Genomic DNA, 14,303 nt, shown 5'->3' on the forward strand with positions numbered 1-14,303 from the left:
AACTCAACCCAACCCAACACAACACAACCCAATAGAACTCAACTCAACCCAACACAACACAATGAAACTCAACATACTAAACCTAACGCAACCCCTTCCAACACAACACAACCCAGTGTAACATTCCAACAGAACTCAACCTAACACAACACAACACAATGGAACCTGACACACTCAACTGACTCAACACAACCCAATAGAACTCAACCCAACCCAACAGAATCAAACCAGCTCACCTTTTGCTACACTGTCCTATTTTATCTTCTTAAAAATTTAAAAAATTTTTTTTGTTTTCTTTTTAGAACAGGGTCTCATTCTGTCACCCAGGCTGGAGTGCAATAAGACAATTATAGCTCACTGCAGCCTCAAACTCCTAGGCTAAAGTGATCCTCCCACTTCAACCTCCCAAAGTGCTAGAATTATAGGCATGAGCTACCATGCCTGGGCCCATTTTATCTTTTGGGTATTTTTGTTTATTTTTTAAAGAGACTGGGTCTCTCTCTGTCACCCAGCATGGAGTACAGTGGTGTGATCATGGCTCACTGTAGCCTTAACTTCGTGGGCTCAATGGATCCTCCCGCTTCAGTTTCCTGAGTAGCTGGGACCACAGGCATACACCACCACACCTGGGATAAGTTTTTTTATTTTTTGTAGAGATGGGGTCTTGCTTTGTTGCCCATGTTGGTCTCAAACTCCTGGCCTCAAGTAATCCCTCACCTCAGCCTCCCATAGTGCTGGGATTATAGGCATGAGACACTGTGCCAAACTCCTATTTTGTCTTCTTTACAGGATTGTTGACAGGCTTAAGTTATTTTACTTGTTTGTCCCCTCCCACTAAACTGTGATTTCCTTGAGATCAAGCACTGATTGTTCATCACTGTATTCCCACCAATTAGAGAAAGCCAAACACAGAGCATCAAGGCTAAAAAATAAGTATCCGTGGATCAATCAACCCTTGTCCAGAGAGTTGTGTCTGCCCCGATCAGCATGAATTCACAGCAAAGAAAGGATCAGAAAGAAAGAAAAGACCCATGAGTAGCCAAAATACAGGTGACAAAATTCACACACTCAAGTTTAAGTTTCAATTTAACACAAAATAAATGTCATAATCAGTCTGCTTTTCCAACCCAAAGCATGTTGGAAATAGCAAAAAAGTGTTTCCATGTAGCAGTTTTTCCCTCTCCAGTGGGCCAGAAAAATCAATAGCTTTAGAACAAAGAGAAATCTTTTTTTTTTTTTAAATCAGCAAAGTGCCATGCAGCTCAGTTGGCTGGGCCCTTCAGTGTTAGGACAGAGATGCCCCAACCCTGCAATCCTCAGCAGGCCCCAGGGACTCTTGCATTAATTCACGAAAGCATCTTCAGCAGCATTGTTCTAAGGCGTCAGTAAAAGGTTCATCTGTTACAACCATGTTCTGTTTAAGAAGGCAGAGGCATCTCTAATAGAGTCTACAAACTTTTTTTCCAAAATGGCTAATGTGGAAAAGGACTAGTGGTTATCAGTAAATATGTAGCTGTTCAGAAATTGCAGCTACCAGAAGTGATGCTGAAGAGTTGCATGGTTGAGTTGCTGTAAGTTCCCTGAGGGCAGCCTGCCATTTATTTTTTATTTTTTACTTTTTCAGACAGGATCTCACTGTGTCACCCAGGTTGGAGTGCAGTGGTGTGATCTTGGCTCACTGTGGCCTCCACCTCCTGGGTTCAAGTGATTCTCATGCCTCAGCCTCCCAAGTAGCTGTGACTACAGGCATGCACCACTACACCCAGCTAATTTTTTGTATTTTTTGGTAGAGATGGAGGTTTCACCATGTTGGCCAGGCTGGTCTTGAACTCATGACCTCAAGTGATGCACCTGCTTTGGTCTCCCAAAGTGCTGGGATTACAGGCGTGAGCCACCATGCCCAGCCCAGGCTGCCTTTTTTTTTTTTTAGACAGTCTTGTTCTGTTGCCCAGGCTGGAGCGCAGTAGTGCAATCTTGGCTCACTGCAACCTCTGCCTCCCGGGTTCAAGTGATTCTCCTGCCTCAGCCTCCCGAGCAGCTGGGATTACAGGTGTGCACCACCACACCCGGCTAATTTTTGTATATTTAGTAGAGATGGGATTTCACTATGTTGGTTGGCTGGTCTTGAACTCCTGACCTCAGGTGATCCACCCACCTCAGCCTCCCAAAGTGCTGGGATTACAGGCATGAGCCACTGCACCTGGCAAGACTGCCATTTTATTCCCTTCCAGTGCCTAATGAATGTTTGAGGAAGGACGACAGGGCAGCTGGGGCTTTCCTGTGAATCCAGAAGCCCTCACACACCCAGATCTCATTTGAATTTGGACAACCAGCCACTCACATGACCTTACATGCCTGAGTTTGGACAGATATCCTAGCATCTAGCCTGATCCCCAGCAAATGGATTGGGGAGGACCCACAGGTGTAGGTAGAGAAAGGGGCATGGCTGGTTATGGGACAGCCCTGTAGGTGCTGTGTTGGTGTGGGATAAACCTGTTCATTTTCTGTGCAGTACGTGTGTACATTTGTGTTTGCATATGTGGGTTGCATGCATGCTTCCTAACAAACATATGGGAGTGCCCGGGCGTAGAATTCACTAAGTACTGAAAGAAGAATGACACTTTGAGTACAAAACATGAAAACAAAGGCACACAGAGCATTTTTCAGTTACCACCATACAACTAAAACAGTGTTCTCTGCACACACACATGCGCACGCACACACACACACACTTATACCTACTTCCAAAATGGAGTTGAGGTAGCTTACAATTAAAGATTTATTTGTTCAATCTAAAAACAAGAACAATGGCATGAAATGCGGAGGTAATGTGGTAAAAAAAAATTTAGGCTAAGGTTCATGTTTGCCATTGAGCACAAACTTCAACTTGGAGCTTCCTGGCAGCCAAGGCAGAAAGGGAAACTCTGACATGCTGCATATCTTATCACCTAGTGGGAGGACCATAGAATTATAGAACGGTAGTGCTGGAAATGATCACCCCATCTTCCCATTTGATAGACGAGGAAGAAGAGGCCCATAGGTGGGAAGTCATAACCTGAAGTTAACAGCAGCCACTCAGTAGCGGCACTGCGACTGGAATCCGGGACTCCTGAGTCGCAGCCTAGTGCTTCTTTGACTTTAGTTTACTGTACAAGGACACATGCCAGATTGTTCAGAGGCTTTTCTTTGTATAAAGGCAGCAGGGTGGGTGGGATCTTCATGTGCGTCAGACCTCTGGGTTGAGCCCTAAGCCTGGCAGTGGGGGCTTAAGCCTGGCAGTTAGTGCCCTGCGGGGGGGGGGGGGGGTAAGGGGGTGGTGATGGAACCCCCTGCCTGCCTCTACTGTGTTTATTCAGGGCCCATACTCAGCTGGTGGCAAGCCAGGTGGCTGGCGTAGAGTGGTGGTGGGGACAGGGACAGGGCAATGGGGGCCCCAAGATGGACTTTTCCTGGGAAGAAGCCTGGGGTTTGGCCCTGCTCCAGGGGGCTGCAGGGGCCTCTCTCTGCTGTCTGGGATTCCAATCTCTGCAGCTGGTGTCTGAAGACAATAAGACAGAGGCCTCCCCGCCCTGGGCCACCCCGCCCTGGCCCCAGATGGGCTGCGGTTAGCGAGGCCTCCGCCAAGACAGTTGGTTCCTTGCACAGCCCGGTCCTCGGGAGAGGCCTGTGTTGAGTGGGCCCAGGCTGGGGTGGTCCTGAGGTATGACATTCAGACCGGGAAAACAGTGGGGACCTCGTGGTTGGCTGTCCTCCTGGGGCTGCACAGTGGAGACAGGCCTGCGGTGCAGAGCTTGGAGGCACAGGAGCGGGCCTGGGGGTTGGTGTGGCATCTGGAAGGGAGCTCTTGGAGCCCCTGGGGCGCCAGGGGTCAGAAATGGAAGGACATTCCAAGCCTCAGGACCTGCAGATGTGAGCATAGAAGGGGTCGTGAGGATACCCTTGCTGCCTCCAATTTACTGGGGAGGATATTGAGGACCGGCCAGGCTCACCTAGCTCATGTCTGGATCTGGGCAGAAAAGCCAGAACTGGGTGCACAGGGTAAGGCCCCAGGACAAAGGAACAGGAGAAGAAGGAGGGAGGAGGTGGGCCCCTCTGCTCCCACCAGCTGCTCACCCGCCTCTCACCATTTCCATCATCAGCCCTCAAATAAATCCCTCAGCCTGACCTTCTTCCACTCCTGTTCCAAAGACAGTGCTAGCTCTGCTGGCCTCTCCCCCGCGTGGTCATCTGTCTTCCCCAGATAACCCACATCTCCTCCCTCACACTCAGCTCCAGCGAGCCCGCGCCCTACATTCCACTCCCCCACGTGGCTCCTCCCTCCACTCTAGACCCCTTTGCCAGGCTCCGGCCATCTCCTTCCCTCTTCGGGGTCCCTCCCCTCCCATCCCTGGATCCTCTGTTCCAGAGCCTGCAGGGACATCTTCCACTTCCACAGTCCCACCATGGGGACCTGGAACCCACAGAGACACAAGGAGAACCCCAACAGTCACAGTGACAAAAAGAAAAAGAGAAGCCATCTCTCTCCGCGCCTCCAGTGGCTTCTCCCCTCCCCCCAGCCTCCCCCACAGAAAACCCTGGGAGGCTGAGGAAGGAGCGGAAAGACGGAGCTAAGCCTGCAGGAAATTAAACATGAAATGAAAACAAGCTCCTCTGATTCATTCTCTCATCCTGGCCCCAGTCTCCCATCCCAGGCCGCTGATAAAGAGGGATCCCATTTCAGCAGCACAGAGAGGAGACCCCATCTGTCCTTGGCTCCCAGTGGGCGGCCAGGGCCTGGACCCTAGGAATCCCTGGAGGAAAAGGGGCCCTGGGAGGCCAGGGCAGGGGCTGAGACCCCAAAGTGGGGAGAGGGTCCGTTTCTAGGGAAGAGGCTTCTCCTCCCCCAGTCAATGTGTGTGCACACATGCACGTGCGTGTAGCCACACTAGTGGGTACACTCGTGCACACACACACATGCTTAGGATTAGGAAGGGGAAAGTGAGTTGGTACAGGAGTGGAGAAACATACTAATGTGCACCCCTGCTCACCCCCACCCTCCTCACAGTAACATGAGATATATCCCCATCTTCCTGGACCTCTTTCCTCTAGCAGAAGACAGTGAGAAAGGTCAGGAGCTGTAAAGAAACAAATGGGAAGTACTCTAAACATTCTTGGACTGCATTTCCCGTCTATCTCCCCTGCTGTGACTTTGAGGCACCATTCGCCATGCAGAAACTGAGGCCCTTGGCAATGCCAGTGCTCCTATGAGCCTGCCCGTTGGCCAGCTACACTGGATGCCCAAAGAGGCCAGGCAGCGTCTGTGAGGAAGCACGTCCACACCTCCTTCTCCCCTCCTCGCAGTGGTTCCTAGGAAGCTCAAAGGCTCTGAGGCAGAGGAATTTTGAGAGCTGACTCCTATATTTAGCTCAGCAGCCGCATTGGTCATGATGGATGAAGAAACGTTTCCACCTGGAGAGCAGGGACTGGACCTCAGGAAAGTTGGCTTTCTTGACGCCTGGGCCTGGCAGGGCCTGGCAAGGCTCCTTATGGCTCTGCAGCTGAGGCTGTTGTCATGGCTCTGTTCTCCCGGTCTGCAGCGTGCTGTCTGAGGTGTGCCCACTCGCATCTGAGTCTGCAAAGCCAGCAGACAGGTGCACATCAAGCTGGCAGAGGCCTCCCTCTGAGGAGCACCATGGTCCATCTCTGAATCAGCCTAAAGCCATTCCTGGCCTGGAAGCTGATCCCTCCTCACTCTCCCTCTCTCACCCACCCCGTCCCCATCACCCCTTCTCCAGATCCTAAGTCATGGGCCAGGGGTAGGGCAGCTCTTGCTCTTGAGCCTTGGGAAAGTTCTCAGCCTTCCAGAAATGCTCGTGCAAAGGAAAAGGACCCAACACTCCCCATCACCAAAAACCCCAGTGCTCACAGCTGATTCAGAGACCTCCCCTCCCCCGCTGGACTCCCAATCAGGCCAACATCCCATCCACTTGTGCTCAGTGATGGGTGGGCCTCCACTTCCTCTCACCATCAGGCCACGCTTCTACACAACATTTTGTAGCGACTGCCTCTACAGACAGCACCAAGTGCTGTGAAGGAAAAACCCTTCACTTGGCATTCAAGGCCCCCTGCGATCTGACTCTATTTCTTTCTCTCCCACCACTTCCTTCAAATTGACCTCTTTAGGTTTTTGGAGCATGCCTTGCTGTTTCTAAACCCAGGCCTTGGCTTTCCTCCTTTCAGTCAACCATTCAAGGCCCAGCTCCTGTCGCTCCTCCAGGAAGTCTTCCCTGACTGCCTCTGTTGCCCAGCAGAGCCCCTGTTCTCCCTTTAACACAGGGGAGTTCTGAGCTGGGAGACTGTCTCCATCAAGAAGGCTGCAGACAGGATGCAGGGAGGAAGGCATTCTGAATCTGGACCAATAAGCCTTAGAGAGCCACGAACCTTTTGGAAAACTGTGGCAAAACTGTGTGTGATTGTCTAGGAGAACACATCTGGAGGAGCATTTGTAGCTTTTATCAGCTTCTCCACAGGAGTCTGGTTAGATGACTGCTAAGATGACCAGTGACTTGTTTTATAGGTGGTGACACTTGGCTGCTTTAGATTCTGAAGCTTAGAAAAATAAAGTTCTGGCTCAGGATCACGCCCACGGCTAGTGGGGGTAAGATACCTTCCCAGCTCAGAGTGGATGATTCTAGATTGTCAGCTCTTGAGGACAAAGACCAAGGTTGATATTTATGTGTGGCCGCACCACTTCCCAAACGCACTGCAACTGATGGGGGGCTCAGGGGAACAGTTTGCACTGCCTGAAAGTGAGGCATCCAGGCTGGCGTCTCACCCTGGTGACAATGGCTTTTTCGTGTCTTGTAGGTCTGGTTCCAGAACCGAAGGGCCAAGTGGAGGAAGCGGGAGCGTTTTGGGCAGATGCAGCAGGTTCGAACCCACTTCTCCACTGCGTATGAGCTGCCCCTCCTCACCCGAGCTGAGAACTACGCCCAGGTAAGTCCCGCCCTGAGCTGCCGCCACCGATCCCCAGCCCCTGGTGTTCTGAGAACGAGCCCCTTGGAGGACAGCCCAGGTACCCCAAGATGACTTATGGCTCCAGGCGGCCCTTCTGTCTCATTCCAGGGGTATGCCTGTTTATACCAGAATGTGGGAGGCCCAGGGTTAATCTATCCAACTAATCATTAAACCAGGCTTGGCTGAACTTTAGGGAAGGGAAGGTTGGGGCAGTGAGAACGGCTCTTTCCTCCACTAGCTTTGGCCACTTTTGCTGTGGGCATCGGAACCAAGGCAGGCAGAAGGCCACCAGGCCCTCAGATACCGCTCAGAGGGTCTCTTCAGAAAGCGAGCTCTGAAATCTCCAGGACTCGTGGCCAAGTTGGAATGAGCTTGGGATTCCGAGTCCGGGGACTTAGGTTACTTTCCAGCTCCAAGTCTTTCTCACTTCAGGCAAGTCTCAAGTCTCTGAGCCTCAGTTTCTTCACCTGTACCTTGGACATGGTAAAAGCATCTGCTCAGCTCTGTTGTCAGGCAGTTGTAAGGTCTAAATTCAATCATGCAAAAGTATTTTGTGAATTGTACAGTTTCAAAAAGCTTGTGTGCCTGCGCTCAGCTCCTGGGGCCGTGTCCTCCCCTCCCACCAGAGCATTTTCCGTGGGTGTCTGTCAGCCAGTCCCCTGTTCTAGTGTGAGATGCAAGGGACGAGAAGTATTGAGTCACATCAGGCACCTGGGATGCTTGAAGAGATGTGTTTTTGGCCAAGTCCAAGTCCACTCCTGACCCCCCTCAGCCTGCCCAGCAGAAGTGGCTGCTCCCTCCCTGCTCAGGCCTCATTCTGGCATGGCCTCCGCTTCAGCTCCCAGCCCGGCCCTGCCCAGCAGCCAGCCAGTAGCACGGGCACCCCTGCATCCTTTACTTCTCCCTGACCTGGTTCTGTGCTAGCAAATGGTCTCTGGCTCTCCAGCCAGACCAGCCCTCCGTTCCCTCTCCCCCAGCCCGGGATTCATGCGGCAGGAGGGCAGGAGGTTAGGGCACAGGCCTGGAGGTGAGGCTGAGGAATATGGGGTGTCTCACACAGGCACCATCAGCATCAGCTCGCACTATGTTCTTCCATTTTCTTTCTCCCCTCTCCCTCCCTAACTCAGCCTCCCTCTGTCCTCCCAGGATGGAACTCTAGCTCCCTCCTTGGCTTTGAGCTCTGCTGCCCGAGCGCACAGCTGGAGGGAGAAACCAACACAGGGCCCTGTTCGCCCCTCCTACCCCCACCTCACCTACAGCACCACACAGTGTGTGCTCAGACCTCTTCTGAGAGGGGGTGATGGAGGCCAACCGCTCTCCCTTCCCCTGCACCGTGGAGAGAAATGCGGTTCCCTCTGGGATTGGGGCTGAGCTCCCTCTCCCTGCTTTAAAATGCCTCCCTTGAGTGTGCTCCAGACACATGCAGGAGGGCAGGCCAGCAGAAGCCCACATGAGGTTACCAGGAATCCCGCGTGCATAAGCTGAGAGGTTCCCGGGTCTCCCTCACACCCTAACTCCACCTCCTTATACATGCCTAGAAGGCAGAGGAAGATGGGAGCCCCAGGTGAAGGTTGGGGAGGGAAGAGAAGCCCAGCGGCACCGATGCAAGATAAGATGGCCAACTCATCCCTGCGCATGCCCTCGCCCCCTTGGCACGAGGAGGTCCGGTCTCAGCTCTGGCTGTCCACTCCTGAGGCAGCCCCTTCCATCCTGAGTTAGTTCTGAAGCCTCCTAGTTCAGGCCCTGGAACCTCAGCCACTGACCCTTGGTTTCTGAGAGGTTTAGGCCCCTGCCACCCACCTCACCCAACTCCTCCATCTTCCCTGCTACCGGTGGGGGCCCAAGGGAACCTGCGAGGCCAAAGCTCTCTGAGTTGAGGTCCGCTCACCTTGCTCAGGTGCCTATGGATGTGAGGGGCCTGGGGAGGAGCTGGAGGTGAATGAGACACAGCTGCCATCCGCAGATGGAGGCCAAGTCTACAGTTGAGTCTAAAAACAGGAAGCCAGCTGGGGGGTGCTGGGGTGTCACCCTTCCACTGGACCCTTAATGAAGCCTGAGGTCACTCCTTAGAACTGAATTTCCCTCTGCTGCTAGCCTGGCCCTGGGAACAGAGATGCCAAGGTGTAAAAGCCACCCCCACAGGGGTATCTGGATGTCCATCAAGGCTAAACACTCAAGAGGGGCTTCATGGGAAGGATGGACAGTGAGGGGAGAGGTGCTCTGGGGGAAGGGGCGAGCCCCTTCCTCACTGCGCCTGCCTGCCAGCCGGTGACCTCTCTCCCTTCCTCTCCCAGATTCAGAACCCGTCCTGGCTCGGCAACAACGGGGCTGCCTCACCAGTGCCAGCCTGCGTGGTCCCCTGCGACCCGGTGCCTGCCTGCATGTCCCCTCATGCCCATCCCCCTGGCTCTGGGGCCAGCAGTGTCACCGACTTCCTGAGTGTGTCTGGGGCTGGCAGTCACGTGGGCCAGACGCACATGGGCAGCCTGTTTGGAGCAGCCAGCCTCAGCCCAGGCCTCAATGGCTACGAGCTCAACGGCGAGCCGGACCGCAAGACCTCGAGCATCGCGGCCCTCCGCATGAAGGCCAAGGAGCACAGTGCGGCCATCTCCTGGGCCACATGACAGGGCACCCCCGCCCCGTCCCCACCTCGGGACACCATGGGCCACGCCCATGTTTTCCAGGCCCCCAGCCTCCCACTCGACTTTCCTCTTAGGAACCTAGCCTGGGCCAGGGGCCTGACCCTCAGCACTTTCAGCCGCCCCAAGTCTGAGGCCCCGTGGACTGCTGGGAGGGAGGGGGCAGCAGGCCCCTGGCCCCTCCCTGGCACTGAGGCCCTGACCCCTGCTCCCGGCCACAGGCAGTGGAGAAAGCCAGGTAGCCACGTTTTTCAGCTTCGCATCCATGATGAGCTGAAAGCGCTTTCTCTCTCCCGCCCGCTCCTCTGCCCTGCCTAGTTGACCATGAGTCAATGCTAGATTTCCATGCAGACCCAGCAGCCTCACCAGCCCAGTCTTGTCCATCCTTCCCGCTCCTAGTGGGGTCCCCTGGTCACCAGGCCGGTGGCTGTGTGTCTGAAGCACAGGCTGCCCTGCAGAGCCAGCCTCCTGTCCTCCCATCTTTCTCTCCCTGAAAGCACATGGAATCCGACCTGCTGGGGCCAGGGCACCGGCCTCCACCTTCCCCTGAACAGCGACAAGTCTGACAGAGCCTGGCTGACTGCATCCTGGCTGTCCCCTGGGCTGGATACACCTGGAGGGAGTGGGCAGAGAACGACAGGAGCTGGAGCCGAGGACCCCTGCTGCCATCTAGCAATGCCAGTCCCCAGGGGAGACATGGGCCAGCCCCTCACTGGACACTATAGGGGAGGAGCCAGACCTGAGGGAGGCTGAGAACACGGATGCCACAAGGGCTCCCATGGTGCTAGAAGAAGGAAAGGTCCTGGGAGAGGGGGAGGCATCCAGGTGGGGTAGGGGCCCGGGCAGTCCTCCCGCTCTCCCGCCTGCCTGGCATCTGGTACAGGGGGGAGTTCTGGGCAGTTTTGTTCTCCATCCAGAGCCCAGTCAGGTTGCCTCCAGGAGGATGCGGAGGGGCTCGTCTCTTCCCTGCCCTACCCTGGCCCCTCCCTGGGGCTGCTCAGCAGTGTCCCGGCATGGAAGGACTCACAACGCGGAACACATAAGCTAGGGCTTGGGGGCCGGGCGGCAGAGGGTCAAGAGCTGCGTGCAGGCTTTGCTAGAGGACATGTGGCCATGCTCGGCCTCCAGGCCCTGCCATGGCCTCAAACTGACTGTCCTCCCTGCCATATCTGTCACAGTGTCATCGCTGCCCGGAGCCTTCCATGGCAGATGGGGGCTCTGTGTCCCTCCAGGCACTAGGAGGGTGTTGTTTTTCTCCACACAGCTTTCCACACTCCGTCCTTACACTTCTTCCATAGGGGCCAGGACTCTCTGCCCTCTCTCCAGCCTGTGGAAGGGCTCCTGGCCTGGGCTCCTCAGCGTGGCTTTGCTATTGCAAATGGGGCTGTCAGGATGCCTTCCTGAAACCAGGCTTCCTGCCTCCAGGAAGCAGGGCTCTGTGCCTGCCTGCCTGACCCCTGCAGCTTGGGTCTGGCCCTGAGCCCCAGCCCTCACCCAGCTGGGAGTACACAGTAACCGTCCAGAGGCAGGCCTGTCAGACCCCGGGGGGGGGGGGGTCCCTCCAGCAGGCAGCACCCCGCATTCAGGCGCTCGCCTTTTCTACCTTCTCCCTTGATTCCTGTCATGGAGTAGGGCCAGGCCCATAGGCTCAGGGTCGCGGACACAGAAAGGCCTCCTGGGTTGGGCTGAGGGTAAACTTGGTGTTGTTGAATGAGGGTCTCTGGGGTTGGGGGTGACAGTCTCCCGCCTGCCTGGTGTTCTCATCTGCTCTAGAAACCAGGCTGAGGAAGGGTCTGGCTGCAGCCTCCCTTAATAAGAGTCAGACCTCTTTGTGAACCGTAGCTCTAAAATTGATCTTGTAGAGGTGAAAGGGTCTTGGACATTGAATTAAATGTTCTTGGAGGCTTGGCTTTAAGTGTTTCAAATATTTGAGGATTTGGAGTGACTTTTGGGAAGTTTTTTCTAGTTCTGAGGTTCTCTGAAGTGACCCAGACTCCCCCAAAATCTAGCCAGGGAAAGGAAGAACTTAAGGCTGGGAACAGTTTCCCCATTTCTCCCCCATTTCCTTCTGAAATGCTCATGGTTGAGGAAGGATGGGGGAGGAAGGAACTTTCACCTTGGGTCTTTCTCACCCATGAGAGAATCAGGACAAAGAGGAGGAGAGGCAGGTAGCTCCAGAGTGGGCCAGGAGGGACAGCAAGGGAATCAGGACAAAGAGGAGGACAGACAGGTAGCTCCAGAGCAGGCAGGGAGGGAGAGTGAGAGCTTTAAGGGGGCTCTTCCGCAGGGGCCCCCGGCACTCAGTTCCTCCATGCGTCTGCTCTCTGGCTGGGCTAGACCCAAGTCAGGCAAATTTCAACCCAAAAGCTTGAGAAGAAAAGGCATCTATTAGAAGGCTCTATGGCTATGGCTGCCTGTCCCAACACACCCAGGAAGTGTCTAGGATTAAACACGCCAATGTGAAACATTCCTGTTCATCTCATCAAAGGCAGCCATGTACCCCCGGCCTGTCCTCCGTGGCTTGGCCCAGCCCTTGGGGGCTACCTAACCACACTAAGTATGATAGGGCCACTGAGTTGGGAGGAAGCTTAGAAACCCTCTAGTTAGTCGAGTCCCTTCACAACAGAGAAGACCCTGGCCCAGAGTGGAGACATGACTGCCCTGACTTGTATTTGCCATGAGACTAAGCTGAGAGAGGAGCCTGGGATGTGCCACCCAGGGTGTGAGGGTCCGGGCCTCAGTGGCACCGGGGGCAGCCGGTGCTGCATGGAGCTCCCCTCTCCAATGCCTCATGGGCATTCACTCAGCAGCTCAGTTCTCCAGAAGAGAACCTTGGGGCCCAGTCCCTTCCCAGACAGGTGGCTAGGCCCAGCCTTCTGCACTGCAGAGCAGGGGGCCACTGGTGTGTCAGCTCCTAAGATGACTGAGCAAGTCAGGGCAGCTGCCCAAGGCCATCTGGAGCTAAAGCTCATGAAGGCAGGTGGAGAGAAGCATCTACCTGCCACATGGTTCATTGCTATGCGAATAAGCTAAGAGAGGTAAGGATTTCCTTTGGATATCTGCGTAAGATCTCAACAGAGATGGCAACTTAAAAATGAAGTCGTGGGTAGCCGGCAGATGGATGGGCAGCCTCCCCACACTGACAGCCTCCAGTCCCTGCTGGGCACAGGTCTCAGCAGGCAAGGCTTGACACTAAGGTGCTGCTACTGCCCTCCAGATGCCAGCACTACTCCTGGTGCATGGGAGCGAGGGCTCTGGGGGGCACACAGAGAGGCTTGTCTCCAAGGCTGAAATAGCACTTGGAGGACATGGGCTTTTGGAACTTTCCTTGAATTCTTTTAACTATACTTGATTCTCAGCACTCACTACCGTGCCTCCAGCTTTGGGAAGCATGGTGGCCAGGTTAGCTCAAAGACACTGCAATGGGATGGGTGCAGCAAGTGTGGGGTGGGTCCCCAGCACACACAGCTGTGATCACACTGGACCCAGCTCCGTGTCCCATCTCCTGTCATTTCGGCTGGGCAGACAAGAGGGACGCTTCCATGAAAACTACGTACCCTGCTTATGCAGTCATTCCCTCCCTGGGCTAGACAGTGGGGGGCCATCTTCGAGAACCTGAAAGACACACGGGGGTTCCTGGTCTGTTTCATGGCCCTTACTGTCCGGTGCAAAGGCAAACAGGCCCAGCTGGGGGAGGATGGTTGGTAAACTGGCCCCCAGGAGAACACTCTGTGACTATCCAGTTAAAAAATAAGAAGGTGACAAAGACCCATCAACCCCACTTCACTTCTTTCAGGATGCTGTAGGGAGGAAAGGTGCTTCCATGACCTAACCTCGGCCTCTCCTTTCTTCCCTCTTCACTCACACACATAGAGCTAGGCCTTTATACTACTGATTTTGAAGGACAGTTTCCAATGTCTAATCATCTGTTTAGGTGTGCAGTGGTTGAACAAAGAAAGCTGAGTGCTAGAAGGAACATGAACCTCAACCGATACTTATTGTTCTCATTGTAAGATATTTTAACCCTGTATAAATGCAACTTTTCCTTTAGCTTAATGGCCTGGGGTGGAATATTAAAAATATATATTAAAAATACAGTAAAAATCCAGAAAAATGTAAAAAAAAAAATGAGGTCGGTTCCATAAAGTTTTACTGCCTATACCACCATGTAACTACATTATAGCAAAATACTAAAAGAAACGTTCTTGCCTTTTAAAGTAAGTTATTGCACTTACATCTTTTTTGGGAGAGGAGGAACACGGATGGGAAGGAGATGTAGGGACCCAGGCATGGGGCAAAATGGAGTGCAGAGGCAGCCGGGCACTCCCAGAACACCCTTTGCTGGCCCAGCCCAAACTGTTTGGTTGTTGTTATTTGCAATAAATTCCTTCTCCTTCCTCCTCTCAACTGGAATCTGTCTGTTTTGTTCCTGACTTGTGACAGATGAAATGTGATCAGAGAGGCCTCTGAAATCTCACGTTAATTGAAGTCGGCAAAAAATACTAACAGTGCCCTTTTGAACTGCTGACACAGTACAGAAGGGATTACCAGGGCTAGATGAACAACAGGTGGCCGGCTGATGCTCCTGCACAAAGAAGGGGTGCCTGGCCTGCGAAGGTCTGGGACATACCCAACCCCCTTGTCCCAGAGGACCTGTCTGCACTGCAG

At 54.0% G+C, this 14,303-nt stretch overlaps 1 protein-coding gene across 1 annotated transcript in view; it reads left to right on the plus strand.

Annotated features, from left to right (window-relative positions):
• Positions 1-14,042, plus strand: part of ALX4 (ALX homeobox 4) — a 50,040-nt gene extending 35,998 nt beyond the window's left edge. Inside the window, exons 3-4 of the mRNA XM_054439125.2 lie at positions 6,847-6,975; positions 9,291-14,042. Coding sequence (XP_054295100.2) covers positions 6,847-6,975; positions 9,291-9,620 — 459 coding nt within the window. The 3' untranslated portion in view covers positions 9,621-14,042. The remainder of the gene's footprint in view (positions 1-6,846; positions 6,976-9,290) is intronic.
• Positions 14,043-14,303: the final 261 nt, after the last annotated feature.

Source organism: Pongo pygmaeus, chromosome 9 (genome assembly GCF_028885625.2).
Source record: "Pongo pygmaeus isolate AG05252 chromosome 9, NHGRI_mPonPyg2-v2.0_pri, whole genome shotgun sequence".
Taxonomy (NCBI): Eukaryota; Metazoa; Chordata; class Mammalia; order Primates; family Hominidae; genus Pongo; species Pongo pygmaeus.